The sequence below is a fragment of the Manis javanica genome, chromosome 6, assembly GCF_040802235.1.
Source record: "Manis javanica isolate MJ-LG chromosome 6, MJ_LKY, whole genome shotgun sequence".
Lineage (NCBI taxonomy): Eukaryota > Metazoa > Chordata > Mammalia > Pholidota > Manidae > Manis > Manis javanica.
In genome coordinates this window covers 52,423,646-52,441,254 of record NC_133161.1, presented here as the reverse complement: position 1 = coordinate 52,441,254, position 17,609 = coordinate 52,423,646, and the positions used below count along the sequence as shown (strand labels likewise).

The 17,609-nt window shown below is 39.1% G+C and overlaps 1 protein-coding gene across 3 annotated transcripts in view; it reads right to left on the bottom strand.

Annotated features, from left to right (window-relative positions):
* Positions 1–17,609, bottom strand: part of RAPGEF5 (Rap guanine nucleotide exchange factor 5) — a 220,878-nt gene that overhangs the window by 145,902 nt on the left and 57,367 nt on the right. For all 3 annotated transcript variants that reach the window (XM_037022017.2, XM_037022027.2, XM_073238710.1), the window contains exon 6: positions 6,489–6,555. In XM_037022017.2, the coding sequence (XP_036877912.2) occupies positions 6,489–6,555 (67 nt within the window). The remainder of the gene's footprint in view (positions 1–6,488; positions 6,556–17,609) is intronic.

Here is a 17,609-nt window from a genome sequence, read left to right as displayed (position 1 = left end):
TTTGGGTGGATTGTTCTGTAGGTGTCCGTTAGGTCCATGTGTTCTAATGTGTTCTTCAGTGCCTCTGTCTCCTTATTTATTTTGTCTGGTTGATCTGTCCTTTGGATTGAGTTGTGTGTTGGAGTCTGCTAAAATGAGTGTATTGCATTTTATCTCCCCTTTTTATTGTTAGTATTTGTTTCACGTATGTAGGTGCTCCTGTGTTGGGCACATAGATATTTATAATGGTTATAACCTCTTGTTGGACTGACCCCTTTATCATTATGTAATGTCCTTGTCTCTTGTTACTTTCTTTGTTTTGAAGTCTATTTTGTCTGATACAAGTACTGCAACTCCTGTTTTTTCTCCCTATTAGTTGCATGAAATATCTTCTTCCATCCCTTCACTTTGAGTCTGTGTATGTCTTTGGGTTTAAAGTGAGTCTCTTCTAGGCAGCATATAGATGGGTCTTGTTTTTTTATCCATTCTGTAACTCTATATCTTTTGATTGGTGCATTCAGTCCATTTACATTTAGGGTAATTATTGACAGATATGTACTCATTGCCATTGCATGCTTTAGATTTGTGTTTACCAAAGTTCAAGGCTAGCTTCTTCACTATCTAACAGTCTAACTTAACTCTTAGTACGCTATTTCAAACACAATCTAAAGGTTCTTTTTTCCCCTATCTTCTTTTTCTTCCTCATCCATTCTTTATATATTAGGTGTTATATTCTGTACTCTTTGTGTATCTCTTGACTGACTTTTGGGGTACCAGATAAAATTTTGCATTTGCTTAGTAATTAACTGGTTTACTACCTTTACTGTTGCTTTGTTTTCTCTGGTGACAGCTATTTAGCCTTAGGAGCACTTCCTTTAGAGTAGTCCATCCAAAATACACTGTAGAGACAGTCTGTAGGGGATAAATTCTCTCAGCAGAAATTGTTTAATCCCTGCTTCAAATTTAAATGATAATCTTCCTGGGTAGAGTATTCTTGATTGGAGGCCCTTCTGTTTCATTGCATTAAATACATCATGCCGCTCCCTTCTAGCCTGTAATGTTTCTGCGGACAAGTTTGATGATAGCCTGATGTGTTTTCCTTTGTATGTGATCTTTTTTCTCTCTCTGGCTGCTTTTAATACTCTGTTCTTGTCTTTGATCTTTGCCATTTTAATTATTATATGTCTTGATGTTGTCTTCCTTGGGTCCCTTGTGTTGGGAGATCTGTGCACCTCCATGGCTTGAGCGACTATCTTCTTCCTCAGATTGGGGAAGTTTTCAGCAATTATTTCCTCAAAGACACTTTCTAATCCTTTTTCTCTCTCTTCTTCTGGTTCCCCTTTAATGTGAATATTGTTCCATTTGGATTTGTCACACAGTTCTCTTAATATTCTTTCATTCCTAGAGTCTTTTTTCTCTCTATGTCTCAGCTTCTTTGTATTCCTGTTCTCTAATTTTTATTTCATTTACTGTCTCCTCTACCTCATCTAATCTGCTTTTACATCCCTCCATTGTATGTTTCATTTTGGATACTGTATTTTTCAAAGTTTCTGTCTCTTTCTTGAATTCCTCTTTGATGTCTTAAATATTTTTCTGTAGCTCTGTGAGCATGTTTATGATTTTTATTTTGAAATATTTCTCAGGAAGATTGGTGATTTCAGTTTCATTTGGCCCTCTTTCTGCTGTTTGTGGGATTTGGGTTTGTACCAGGTGCTTTTGACGTTTCATATTTGTATGTGGCGCTTTCTAGTGCCCAGAAGCACTACTCTCTGGAGCTGCTCAGCACCTGGAGTGATGGCGGAGGTCGCAGGCAAGGGGTGCTGTTGCCTGCCTGGAGAAAAGAGCTCTTTCCTCCTTCCCAGCAGCAGTGCCTGCCTTCACTGCCAGGGCCAGCAGGCTGAGCATGCAGGGAGCAGCATATATGCTATGCCCCTCTAGCTGCCATAGGCAGGGCTGCCCTCTGGCTGGCCTGGTGCAATGCCAGGGGGCATCAGGCTTGTGAGCTGGTGCCAGCCAGGAGGAAGGAGCAGCAGGCTGTATATTTCAGTAGGTGGTCTCAGTGTTGAGTTGTCCACCATGGGGTTGGAGTGCCTGAAGCTACTGAAAGTTCCCAACCTACTGGGCTGAGTGCACCAGGACAATTTTGTCCACCTGACCTTTCTCCTGAGCAACAAACTCTGTGTACTCCTTGCCCCCTTAGCAGCCCTCTCACTGTTGGGAAGTCTCTCAGAGTGCCCGCCTTCTTTTGTCCCAGAGCTGCTAGATGTGGATCCCTGCTTTCCACAACCGGCTGGAATCTCAGTCTCTATGATGGCTATTATGATTTTGCCTGTCTTAGCTTTTCAACCCCACTAACCTCCAGAGCACCACGTAAAGTAGGTTTGTGCTCCCAGAGCAGATCTCCAGGGCTGGGTATTCAGTAGTCTTAGGCCTCCACCCTCTCCCTGCTCCATTTCTCTTCCACCTGCCAGTGAGCTGGGGTGGGGGAAGGGTTTGGGTACTGCCAGATCACAACTTTGCTACTTTACCCTTTTCCATGAGATCTTCTCTTTTCCCCAAATGTAGGCAGACAGTTGTTGTCTTTCCTGTCATTCTTTCAGGATTAGTTGTATTTGCTATATTTTCATATTATATGTGGTTTTGGGAGGAGATTTCTATCTCAAGTCTCACAGTTCTGTCTTTAATCCATTCAGTCATCTTCTTTCTTAATAATCTACTTCATCATATTCATAGGTTGTTCAAAAAATCTTCCAGTTTTCTTAACACAGACCTTCCCTAACCAGGTATGTCTTCTCACTATTTCCCAATTGCACTTTTTCATTTCTCTGTCTGTACACCATAAACCCTACAGCTAGAGGGGTTACTTAAGAGAATTCACCTGTCCAAATTCTAACTGCTTTCAATGGTGGTTCAAGTACAGTCTCTTCAATGAACCTTTCTGTTACTGTTCATGAATTTGCTATCTATATGCCAATATTTTTGATGCTCAATTGACAATCACTTTTTATGCTAACTTTCTAAGTATACTTGTCTTCCTGATATGGCTGTAGGAGCTGCATTGTATGTATCTTTCCCACTTCTGAAATTATCCCAATAACTATACTGCATTATGAAAAAATGAAGCATAGTAGTTAAGAGAACATGATTAGGAAGTAGTAAATTCTCAGTTTAGATCCTGTTTTTTTTCCTTTCTAGATGGGTGACCTTGGGCAAGTTACTTAACCTCCACAAACTTTCATATGTACAAAATACAGATAATGCCACCTAATTCATAGCACTGTTGTAAAGAATGTGTATGTATGTTTGCATGTACACACACACATAATGTTTAACATCATATCTGGTACATAATGAGTGGTTTTTTAAAAAACAGACAGCTATTATGATTTTGCACACAATAAGCACTCCTCTTTGGTCAATATTTTAAACTGCACAATCTACAAATTCAATGCAATCCTTACCAAATTCCATGCAATCCTTACCAAATTTCAATGACATTTTTCACAGAAATAGAACAAACAATCCTAAAATTTATATGGAACTACAAAAGACCCTGAATAGCCAAAGAAATCTTGAGAAAGACAAACTGGATGCATTACACTGCCTGATTTCAAACCATATTACCAAGCTGTAGTAATCAAAACACTATAGTATTGGCAATAAAAAGTCACATAGGTCAACAGAACAAAAAGAGAGCCCAGAAATAAACCCATACATATACAGTCAGTTACTTTACAACAAAGGAACAAAGGGGAAAGGACAGTATCTTTAATAAGTGGTGCTGGGAAAACAATAGGCAAAAGAATGAAACTAGTCCAGTATCTCAAACTGCACACAAAAATTAACTCAAAATGGATTAAAGACTTACATGTAAGACTTGAAACCATAAAACTCCTAGAGAAAAACATAGGTGGTAAGTTCCTTGACATTGGTCTTGTTGATGATTTTTTTAATTTGATATCAAAAGCAAAGGCAAAAAAGCAAAAATAAACAAGAGGAACTGCATCAAACTAATAGCTTCTATACAGCAAAGGAAACCATTAACAAAATGAAAAGGCAATCTCCTATGGGAGGTTTGCAAATAATTTATCTAGTAAGGGGTTAATATCCAAAAGAGATAAAGAATTCATACAACTCAATTACAAAAAACTATTCTATTAAAAAATGGGCAGAGGATCTGAATAGACCTTTTTCCCAAGAAGGCATACAATGGCCAATAGGTACATGAAAAGATATTCAACACCACTAATCATCTGGGAAATGCAAATCAAAACCACAATTAGGTTTCATCTCACACCAGTCTGAGTGGCTAACATCAAAAAGACAAGAAAAAACAAGTGTTGGTGAGGATATGGAGAAAAGGGAACCCTGTGCACTGTTGGTAGGCATGTAAATTGGTACAGCCACTATAGAAAACACTGACTTAAAAAATATATGCATTCCTATGTTCATTGCAGCATTATTCACAATAGCCAAGATATATAAACAATCTACACATCCATGAATGGGGAACTAAAGAAAATGTGGTATGTATACACAATGGAATATTATTAAGCCATAAAAAAGAATGAAATCTTGCCATTTGCTAAAACATAGATGAACGTTGACAGCATGATGTGAAATAAGTCAGAGAGTAAGACAAATACCATATGATTTCACTTATGTGTGGAATCTTAAAAACAAAACCCAAGCTCATAGGTAACGAAGAATAGATTGGTGGTTGCCAGAGACAGGGATGAAGAGTGGGCAAAATGGGTGAAAAGAGTCAAAAGGTACAAATTTCCAGTCATAAAAAATGTCATGGGGATGTAATGACAACATGGCAACTACAGTAAATAACACTGTACTGTATATTTGAAAGTTGCTAAAGGAGTAAATCTTAAAAGTTCACATCACAAGAAAAAAGTCTATATGTATGGTGACAGATGTTAACTAGGCTTATTGTGGGGATCATTTTGCAATATTAACAAATATTAAATCATTATGTTGTATACCTGAAACTAATACAGTTGATCATTGAACCACATGGGGGTTAGGGCACTGACTCCCTGTGCAATAGAAAATCCACATAAAATTTTGATTCCCCAAAAACTGAACCACTAATAGCCTACAGTATATAAAATGAGTCCATTAACTTTAGATGCAAAAAAATGTAGAAAATAAATGTTAGGATTGTATGTCCAACAGAGAAGAAAGCAAGCAGAGGATGAATTAGTTGACACTTGCCCACAGGTGGATCAGGCCCCTGCTGGGAGGGGCACACTTTGAAGAGACAAAGGATTTCCTGCTCCTTTCTCTGGCACCACTTGCCTCAGCATCTCTGCTCCTTTCAGATCCTGGTGTTTCTCTTTAGTCCAGAGAGTGACCAGTTAGCTCAGTTGGTTAGAGTGTGACACTAATAATATCAAGGTCTCAGGTTTGATTCTCAAACAACATTTTTCCATTTCTACTGACCACATCACCCATAGAATCTGCTGGCTTACATCCAATTACAGATACTGGATATTTATTGAAAAAAAAAATCCACATAAAAGGGGACCTGTGCAATTCAAACCCACATTGTTCAAGGGTCAACTGTATAATGTATGTCAATTATACCTCATTTAAGAGAAAATTTTTAAATTAAAAATAAATAAACTGAAAAGGCCATGCTAATTACTCTTTCTTAACATGCTGTCAAGATTCCATTTCACATGAAGTTTTACAAACCAGTCCCTGTATTTAGTCAAAAATAACTTTTCTAAGCTTCATTCCAAAAAATAGGAAAAGCAACTTTTAACCTTTGAGCTGTGACCAGATGCGAAGACCTGGTATATAAAACTGTGCAAGATCAGTTTCATCCACATACATAACCCAAGCCAGCATGATTTTCAGCAAGTACCATTTTAATAACACGGTTAAAGCAGAGCTAAAAAATCTCTGGGAAGGCCAGGGAAGTTATGAGAAAGCCAATCCAATGGATAAAGACTGAGAGATAGGATTACTAGACCTTGCCAAAACTGCAGCTCACCGGTTAGCAGCCATAGCTAGCTTTTTCTATGAAGAAGAGCGTGAGTTTTCAACCAACAAGGCAATTAGCAACTTCGATTAGCTGCTTTAAAAAATAAAAACAATGGAAATGTTGCAATCTAATACGTTAAAAACCAACAACTTGGCCTTTTGTAGGCTGACGTAGTTTTTTTCCCTAATGAAACAGTCTTTCCTCCTGTGTGCAGCAGGTCACAACTTTTCCTAGGTTAAGTCATACTGTACATAAAAAAAAAAAATCAGACATTACATATCTGCTAAGGTTCCAGGAACTTTCCACCAGAAATATCTATGATCTTTCAGGAAAGGATGCATTAAAGTATAGCAAGTCAATGCCAGTGTCTCCACTTGTCTTGACCTGGGCCTCCCACCATGATGAGCCACCATAGGACGAGCATCTTTCTATAGCACTACCCAAAGCGACTTCCTTCAAAGACCCTGGGTCATTATTTACATGCCCCTGGGCAGGGAAATTGTCTTACCGCAGATGTAAGACGAGCAAGAATTTCATCGCTGCTTTCCTCAGAGTCTTCAATTTTCTGATGAGATCTTTGAAAAACAAAGAATGAATTACTCGTCAGCTTTGGTTGCTCAAATTTATTTACCAAGTTAGGGGCAATACACAGCAATGACAGCACTATTGTTTAATACATTAGTATAAGTACTCACACAAATAACGTGGCATTAATAATGCTACAGGAGCACAACTGTGTTGCAACCCATCTGTTCCTTCAAAATCAATTAGCAAGAACCTCTTTATAATACATCAATTAAATCCTGAGTTTTAAGTATTGTTCTCCAAATGATACCACAGATTAATCCTGACACATCAGATTTACAAATATGGGCATGCACAAAGTATAAATACATACAAATATAAGGTGGGTAAGTACTGAAATTCCCTCTGGGTCTAAATGAAATCCAAATTGTGAAAATATGAAACATGAAATTTCCACTACATTTGAGTTTCAGCCAAAACAGATTTATTGTGAAATGGTCTATTATAGGCCTAATACTATGACAGGAATTGTGAGGAATACAAAACTAGAAGCAGCACGTGAGTCTTTTTAAAGAGACCATAGCCCAGTTGAGTAGTGAAGAAAATTATGTGTATGTTACATTAACTATAGAGATATATAATACATTACATAGTATAAGATCAGTTGTTGTGTTTAGGCAAATTTTCTCATGTAATTCATTACAACATTTTTACCTGAAAATGTATATACTAACATTATAAATTGTCTACTTCTTGAAACAAATCTTATAAAACTACATTTTTCCCCTGATTTGGTCAAAGAAAAAAAAAATTCAACCAATGCCAAATGAATATATGTAATTTTCTTCCAGATCTATTTCCAGAAGCTTTCCCTTTCAACACGTTCTGTGGACTTAGAGAGATTGGTGGTAATTACCCTGTAGAGCAGCGTTACCAGAGCGGCAGTCCACTGATTGATTTCAATCTCAGAAACTGCCATGGGCCAGCTGGAGCACTAGCCTTGTGGGGCAAGAGGGCTTCTCCCAGCTCCTAGGAGAGCTAAGAAGAAGCTCTTTAAGTAGCAAAAAGCTAGTCGGATCAATTCTGGCATTGACTTTCTGTTTCCATAAATGTTATTAAACCCTTTACAAGAAAAAGGCCATACCCTTTAAATCAGAGCAATGAATTACAAACTACTGCCTGTACGAGAATTGCACAATACAGGTATGAAGTAGTGCTGATATTGCCAAATTACTTGTGCAGCAAAGTGTTTGAAAAATAAATGATAATCTGACCAATCACAACAATGGGATCTAAGTATTATAACTTAACCATATTCCCAAAAAAGCAAATTACCTTTATAATGAGTATTTCAAAAAGTGAGCTTATTAAAATTTTCTATTCACAAGATTTCCATAGACAAGAAGTTATACTGCGAAGAGATGTGCAACCCATTATAACCTGTCACCAAACCAGGTTTATCTGATTAAGCTGAGGTAACTGAACGAATCTAACAGGAAATGTAGAGCCAAACACCCTAGATGCAAGAGCACTAAACAGGGGCTCTGACGCTCTGTGTGTGTCTGTAGTGAGGCTCAGGCAGGTCGTGCCATCTCCTGTTTCTCAGACCCCAGCGGATACCTGAAGGATTAGTTAATGGGCACAAGGTATATCACACTGGTGCAGATTCTGTCATGAATGTATTTTCTGCAAACAGCTAAAGGAACTCAAAATTCCAAGGGAAGCTCTGTGTATGTGACTGATAATGGCAATTTCATGAGTAATGGCTGAGCAGCTGCTGGGTTAGTGACAAATAATTTACTCCCTGCTCAAAAGCAAAACTACCTTTCATCATTCTTCCAGCACAAACGTGCCTTGACAAAAACGTTTCTAAAGGAAATACGTGTAAGAAAGACAAAGAGATGTTCTCCTGAAAGCTGCCCTGAAGCCCATATCCCATTTTCATCACCTCACTCACCATACTTTATGCTCAGAACTTTCCAAGTCTTTCTTCAGCCCCAGAATCTCCCCCAAGCTCACCTTGTTTTTCCATTTGTTTTCAAAGTAGCTCTAGGTGGCAATTACAGGAACTTTATTTTCACCCAAGTGGGGATCTTACAGGCTCCTCAAACTCACATAACTTGCACTGACCTCCTCTCGCTCCCTGCCCTCACTGTTTCCATGGTCACCCTGTGGCCAGTCCCTCCCTCCTGCACCACCCACCTTTGCCGGTCACAGGGCCTCCTCACTCCCCATCCTCAGCCTTTGTTTTCCTTTGGTTCCCTCCCTGTCAAGCCTCACTAATAGTCTAGGCCCTCACTTTCTCTTGTACAAATTATTTTAACCACCTTCTAACCAACTTCTTCATCTCTGGCTTCTCCAGTGCCCAGTCTCCTATAGATACCAGGATCATCTTCCTAAAATCCCTGTCTGGTCCTGCTCATCTCCAAGCCTTCTGGGATAATCCCACTGCCTACTGAAAGCTCTAGAATTCACAAATACTCTTCCTTTCCTGCTAATGTGCCCCGCCCCCCCTGAACCGGCAGGCACCTGCAACTTGTCTGGCATAAAGGAGGTTCTTAAGAGCAGGAATGGGGGCAGCAGGCAGACACTGGGAGAGCTTGAAAAGGGAGAAGAGAGAAGGGTAACAACTAATGACTCTCCTGCCTCCTCGTCGCAGTAGCCCCTCCCCAACCATGCCAAAATGTCCAGAAATGCCAGACTCTCATTCCCCAGCAATTTTTATTTTTTTACAAAATGAGATAGATGAATTCTGATTATTTTTTGTATGTAAATACACATTAGTGCAACCCAGTAAAGACAAAGTTCTTACAAATAGATAGTGAAACAGGACAAGGGAGAATAAAGAGAAGAACCAACTGTCATGCTTGCATATTTTTCTATTATTATTTAGGGGGGCTGTGCTGCTCAGTGAACAAGAGAGGAGGACGGAAGCTTTCAGTGTGGCTTGCAGTGGTTAGCAAAGGGAAGCAAAGAAACCCTGGCTGGACCCAGCAGGTAATGGCAGTGACAAATAACCTAAGACAGAGAAGAGAAAAGGAGTGGCCCCAGGAAGGAAGACCCATCCCCGAGGGTTCCTGCCAGCAGGAAGCTCTGGTCCAACGGCACTACCCTCTACGAATTCCCAGGGCTGCTTCTCAAGGTCTCTGCATACCAACAGCCCAAGCCAGACCCAGTAATTCTCCAAGAAAAAGTGCTGAGTCCTAATGCTGGGGTAAACGTCTTTATATGTTTGAGAAGTCTGCAATATTGAAGGCTGCCATTGTGAGGACACAGGAATGGCTAGCCTGGAGTCCTCTAGTCCTGTTCCCCTAAGGAACTCACAGGACACATTTTCATTCCACCCAACCCCCACTGAAAACAAAACAAACCCCTGCCCTCCCTACAGTCTTCTTCACCTTAAATAACGGCAACCCCACCCTTCCAGCTGGAAGCCATGCTTGACCCCTGCTCTCTCATACTCTATACTGTATCTATCCTGGAATTCTGCTGGCTCTACCTCCAAGGTATATCACCCATTTGACCACTTTTGCCACCTGTACTATCACCACTGTTGTCCCAGCCACAGAACCTCTTACCTGGACCCAGGAATAAGAGTGGTCTTATTAATATGTAAACTAGATCATGTCTCTCCTCTGTTCAAAATCCTGAAATGACTCCCCAACTCCCTTAGTACAAAGCCAAAGTCTTTACAGTGGCTGACATCTCTCACTCTTTTCACTAGGCTCCAGCCATACTTGTTTGCCTTGAATAAGAATTGTGCCTTGGGCCTTTGCACTGACTGTCCCCTTGATCTAGAACACTGCTCTCAGACATCTACACTGCTGTTTTCCCCACATCCTTCAAGTCTCTGTCAACTTTTTGGAGAGGCCTTTCCTGACTCATATCTACATCCTTCATTTCCTATTTTATCATCAAGTTTTCTTCATCAAGTTTTTCTACTTTAAACCAACACAAATCTGTTTTATAAAGTTACCCTCCCTATTGGACTGTAGGCTCCATGAAAGAGGAGATTTCTTTCTGTTTTGTTCAAGGTCACATTCCCAACACTTAGAAACAATCTAGTAATAGGGCATTCAATAAATACTTGTTGAATAAATTAACTGAGTAACTTAAACTTCAAAGAATGCTCTTCTACGAACCCCTGCACAAGATATTAGTGTTATCCACAGTCAGTTCAACTCAAAGACCCTGCTTATACTCAAGAGCTATTTCCCTTAGCCATTCCATCACTATCCCAGCTCCCTGCAGTAGTACTTCCTTTCAATGAACTTCTAGTCCCTAACATCCAATAAGAGAGACTTTCTTATATCAAATACCAAAGAGCTGTTAACTTTGAAAGTATCTTAATAAAATAACAGCAACACAATGATTACCCCACTTCTTCATCTTCCCCTAAGAAAGAATTAGTACAGACTTAGTTTACAACCTCACCACTTGTTTGACAATTCAGATTGCAACAGAGAAGCAGGAAGTTCCCCACCTGAGAAGGTCTCCTAACACAAACTCGCAGCTCAGAGAGGACTAAACAGTCACATGGTGCTGAGTTCCAATAAAGAGCTTTAGGCGGCAGTACACAGGAGCCATTATCTGGGCAATGTAATTTGTTTCATACCAGGCAGGCCCAGCATAATTTCTTGCAACCTGGATTTAACTGGTATCCCTTCAGGGGTTCCCAGAATTCTCTTAGTAAGAATTCCTTGATGAGAATTAGCAGAATAGGTTTGAGATTATTCCAATAAAGTTTTTTTTAAATAAAGCTTGCCATAAGCCTGTCTATATAAGAGTAAAACTCACACTCCTTAAGCAGTGACCGAAACATTTGTACCTCAAGATTCAAGACCAATCAAGGCCCCCCATATGGGAGGTTGGAGAATTCTACTTCCTTTTCAACAATAGAAGAGGTTATGAGGTATTTCATGGTGGACAGCTGGAAGTATTCTCTTATAGAAATATTACCCAGATAATATCATTTTACATTTGTCTATTGATGCAACTTTCAAATGCATGATTACTGTCTATCTGTGGCAATATTGAATAGCATATGTGGGCTGCCAAGAGCTACCACTACGCACATTGTTCCTACAGGAAGATATGTTAAATGCATCCATAAAACAGACAAATATTTAGAGTCAAGTAGTTCAAGAAAACTGCACATAATTTGGCATATGACAACCAAGCAGAGGTGTTATTCATGACCTTTCAGGCACCCTTGAGCCAGCATTATACTGGGCACAGGTATACTGCACAATTACAGAGGAACCCAACAACATGAGATGTGTCTTCAGTCAGCTTTCAGCTAAATGCTCTTACCGACATCCCAGGGGCTTTCATTTGTTTCTGAGTGCCTTCTACACATATACCACACATCAACCTTCAGATTAAACAGAGTTATTCTAGATTAGGACTTAATGAGGGTGCAAAACACACTGTTCTCCAAATCAGAATTCTGACAGGGGAGAGGATGGCCTTGGGGGATGTCAGGCAAGTTTGTCCATTACCTCCCACGGTCATCCCCAGAAGCCAAGCTGATGTTGACCTACTGTGTACCGTGTGGTTTGGACGGACTTGAGGGAAACACAACTGTTTGGGTGGGCTTCAGACTACCTCCACTAGAGGCTGATGAAATTCTAGGGTGTGGGATAAATCAGAACCAAGAGAAGCTATACAGAAATCTTTCAAGCATGATCCCACAATACTAGGAGATGCACAGCATGTACATATATGAAAAAAATATTCAGTGGGTTCAGCAAAATTTATCTCTAAGATACTCTGCTAACACAAGTGAGAGTCACCTTGCCTGATCTGTGATTGTCAGAGGCATCTTGGGAAAAGTGACATCCAAGGTGATAAAGGATAAGGAGTGACCCTGAAACTGTGCAGGATTTCCAGGACAAGGAAGCAGGAAATGGCTAGAGATAAAGCCAAAGCCAGACCAGTCAAGGCCTCGTCTCCTACTGCTAAAGTTTTGGTTTTATGCTGAAGGCCATGAACTTTGGCTGTAAAACAGCAACAGGAGATGGATGGAGCAAATGAGATGGAGAAGTAATTACAAGATATAAAATCAAACAGAAGTTTGGTTTCTTATTATGATTGACTGAACCATTTGTTTGCTGAAGGAGAAGAGCCAACAGGGTGAGAGACTGAGAAAGCAGGAACAAGAAGTCTCTAAGGAAGGCTGGGACCCACAGCCCCTGTTCCATCCCTGCAGACTGTCAGGCAGGGAAGGCTATTCAGGAACTTCCTCTTTCAGAATTATTTTCTGGGCCAGATTTGAAATTTTTCTCCCTTAGAAATCATTGCCAGCAAGTCCTAGACGCCAGAAGAGAGAATGCTCTTCAAGGGGCACAGACTCAATCTCTACCACATCTAATACCTACTGACCCCAGGAGGATGAAGACGGTGCCATATGACACTCAAGTACTGTCCCATCTGTAGCTTTCCATAACATCTATATTCTGAACATATCTGTTCTGCTTAACAAAGCAAATTCCTATGATAAAAAGAAAAGGTGGGATAGTGGAAGAATGAGAATTGGATTTTTCCTAAGATCTTTGATATCATGAATACAAACACCTGTTTAACCTTTTCAAAGAGAAGACAATTTTTCATAGTACCAGGCTACTAGATATGCTTCTATCTAGATATAAAAATGATACACTTAAAGAAATTCACCAAACAGTAATAAATTTAAATGTCAGGTTTCATTAAGGGTTCACAGTATATAGTTACATATTCATCTAAAATTGGGTAAAATTAGTTATTACTGTTATCTTTTTCACTTTTTATATTGAAGATTTGGGGATTAATGCTTAATATTTAATTATACAGCTACATTTCAAATGCTAGCACAAAAAGACCTAAAAGTTCAATTTTGGTTAAAATTCCTGTAATACTAAATATTGATGTACTCTGTTGAAGATAAGCAATCTGTTCCCACACCTGGACTAAGCCTTGTCTGTAAACAATGGAAATTTTGAAGAACTTAGTGTTTCCATGGGAGAGGGGGTGATGAATAATAACAGGCCTAAGACCAACTGATTTCATAGCTTTTTTTTTCACAAACAACTTAAAGTGATAAATGGAAATTTTCTTCACCTATGATCCTAATACAAAACATATGCCAAGTTCCATCATGAAAAATGTTTTTGAGAAGTACTAAAAACATGTTTGCTTACTCATCCAGTATTTCTTCCTCTCCAAAGACCCTAAAATGAGAATCTAATTAGGAAAAGTCAGGAATACAAAGGTTGGGTTTGGAATATAGGAATGGCAGACCTAAAGTTGATCTCCACAATTAGAAGATGTTAATCCAGCACCATTTCAGAAATTATGGATGCCTAGGGATTTCTCATGTTGCTTACACGTATCAGGCAGAAAAGGAAAAGTTAGGTGGGAAAAGGAGGCTAAAGGGAGTGGTGGTGACAGGGTAGTGTGGCATGGCTAAGGGGGGAAAGAGACCTGAATTTTGGGAGTCATCACTGTGGAGTTGATATTAAATATATGACTGGAAGACTGAGCTCCAGGGCGCTGCCTATGTAGAGGCCAGTATTTCCAAATGTAGATTTTATTATTATGCAGGTGTATGGTGAGGCCAACAGATCAGGAGACAACTGCCATTGAGAAGATAGGTCAGTTTGGAGAGAATTAACATCTTAATAATACTGGGACTTCCAATCCATGAACATGGATAGATTCTCTAGTTATTTAAGTCTTCTTTGATTTTTTTCATGAGACGTGCAAAGTGTTTGACATATGCTCTTGCACACATTTTCTTAGATTTATACCTAAGTATTTCATAGTGTTTTCCACAGTATTTCGTAAGTTTTATAGTATTTCTACATAGAAATATAATTGTATTTCGTATATTGAGTTTGTCCCTTCTGACCTTGTATCTTCCCTTGCTAAACCCACTTACTAGTTTTCATAGGTTTTTTGCAGATTCCCTGGGATTTCCTACATATACTATGATGTTATCTACCATGTAAAAATAGAGAGATGGCTCTATTTTTTTTTCTTCTAATCTTTATACCTTTTATTTCTTTATCTTGCCTTACTGAGCTGGCTAGTATTGAAGAGAAATAGTAAGAGAAGATGTATTAGTCTTGCTCCCAATCTTGGAGCATTCAGTGGAAAAGCATTCAGCCCTTCACTGTTAGGTATGATGTTAGCTATAGGGTTTATCAGATTGAGGAAGTTCCCTTATAGTCCTAGTTTTCTGAGAATTTTTATTATGCATGGATATTGAATTTTTTCAAATGCTTTTTATGCATCTATGGAGTTTATCATACAGTTTTTCTTTTTTAGAGTGAATCTGGTAAATTACATTTGATTTTCAAATATTGAACCTTTCTTGTATTCCTGAGATAAACTCCCCTTTTTCATGATGTATTTCATTTTTATATATTGCTGGATCCCATTTACTATGTGTTGAGAAAGATTTCTGTGTTTACATTCATTTTCTTTTTCTGAAGTTTGTCATAATAATGCTGGGCTCATAAAAGCCCTTACATTATTTACAAATGGTCATATCCCTTACAGGGCCAAGCAGAATACTTTACAAAAACCTGATAGGCAGCAAACACCTGTTGAATAAGTCTCTCAATAAAGCATTCATGACAAGTGGTTGTCTTTTCCAAGACCCTCTGCTCCCTAATCTTTTACTTTACCTAAAAATTAAGAAAAGGAAATCCAATTATCTAGGAAATCCCTTTCAGATACAAATGTTTAAGATGCTAAATTTATAGAATTTCAGAAGTGTCAGCCAAGTGGCGATAAAATCTTGTTTATGTCCTAATAATATTAATCTGGCTTCTTTATGTAGTAATTGAAGCTCTGATTACATTAACTTTCACGTTTCCTATCATTTAACAGAGATCTTTCTGTAAGGCTAACTTTATAGAACAGATTTTAAACTTTGTGTATATTAGCCTCACTTTCAGAACTTTATAAAAAATACCGATACCCATCTCTCCTTTCTCCATCCCACTCCTAATTCAGTAGATCTAAGATTATACCTCTTTATTTTTGGAAGCATATCATGTTGGAAAACACCATCACAGAAGTCATTTCCATGCTCACCTTCACTGTACACTGCTGCCACCAAGCAGAGGCCTGTCCCTTTGGCAAGTTATGTAACCTGTCTTGCTTCGGTTCTCTCATCTGTATAACTGGAACAATAACTTCCAACTGTTGTTGTAAGCATTAAATGAATCTTTATATGTAAAATGTTCAGAATGATGCTTTGTACATTTTAAGTGCTATGTAAGTGTTAACTTTACCACTATTACCATTTTTATTGTCACTGCTAGGGCAGCTTAGTAAAATTGAGCCAGTTCTTCCCCACTTTCTAGGTAGGGAGACCCCTTTAACAGAAACAGATCACAGACCCATAAACTCTGTATATGTTGGTTAAGTACATACATGACAAAAATGTTACAGTGAATTCAAGTAACAAAGAGTTTTATTTATTTGAGCAGCAACATCTATATATAGCTAATATTTAATGTAGAGATCATACATGGCTTCCCTAAGGATTTTCAGACTCTCTGCAATCAACCTGAGCCTTGTTCCCCACCCTCTCAAAGTCTCAGTTTCACTGGCTGTGACCCATTCCTCCGGCCACGTCAAACTGTCTTGTTCTGCCTCAACATGCCACCAGTCTTCCTAACTTCCTGCTGTATACAAGGTTCCACCTCTCAAGCCCCCTTCTGCTTCTCTGTCTAGAATATGGAATCATGAATGCTAAGAAATTCATCTTAACCCACTGGACTGAACTTCCCTACAGTTGGTTGGTAAGGAATCTGAAGGTTAGCATGCCATCCAATTAAGTACACTGCTCAAAAACAGTAACAATGAATAGGGCTTTTCTTTAAAAAAAAAAATACTAGAATCAGGAAAAGTCAAGTTGGGATGCAATGAGAGGGAGCTGTTTAGCAGAAGTCAAGTGACTGAATGGGATGTCTGTGGAAGCTGCAGACAGACTTCAGGAGCACCAATAATGCGAGCAGACCTCCAGGAGGGCACGTCAGCCAGGAAGGACCAACAGGCACTAATCAAGCTGAGAGACAGACCCCACTTACCCCAGCCCCAGGCTCCACAGCAAATGCCAGAAGAACACCCCAGTTCTACCTCAGGGGTCACTAGGGAACTGGCTGCCCATCCATGGGGCAAGATTGGTGGGGGTGGGAAAGGGCTCGTCCTGACAGGAGCCAAGAGGCCACACTCCCCACCACATACCCAGAGGCTATACTGCTGAGGAGCAGAGAGGGTGCAGACAGACTGAACCTTTTTACCAAAACATGCTGAACAGCTAACAACAGGAACTTTTAAAATTACATTTTTAGAATACGCTTATTGGATTAGACTGCAATTATAAAGCTTCTTTCTCTTCCTTCTCTCTGGCTATCCAGTGGGAGAGGCTCATATAGATAATAACAGATTGCTTAGAGAAAAACAAAGTTACTTTCTCCCTTATCTGTCTCAGTGTAGCATGAGTTAAATTTTAGCAATCCTCTACAGCTCCTTTAATAGCAGCACAAACGTTAACTGCCCTGTAATGGGTAGAATATGGTTTTATGTAGTCAAGTTTCATGGACTCGGTGTATTCAGAACACTACCACTCCCACCCCTGGCAAGCTGGGAGCTGCTATAATTGTGGTTGAATTAAAATAGCCAAGCTTCCTCACAGCCTAAATTCTCAAGTGAGTTAGTGTTACAGAGAAATGTTTTATTAGTCCTGAAGGAATTATTAGATTACCTTTCCCTACACTGTTACTTCAGCATTCCTAACCACCCCAAACCCAATAAAAAAAAGTTAGAAAAAAAGTACATTCTAGATAACATGACTTGGCTTTCAGTTTGAACAAGATACTGTGACTATTAGTTTTCCCCCCAGAGATTGTACTCTTAACAACCAAATCACTCACTTCTTTCAAATTATATACTCAGTTTGGATATAAAGGTTATTTTATATAGAATAGGAATTCTGCTTCCTCAAATTAGCCTAGAAACCTGTAATAGTTTCATGTTCCTTCCTGGTTTCAACAATATTTTTTTAATGGAAAAAAAGAATCCACTTTTTTCTTTTAAAAATGTATTTGTA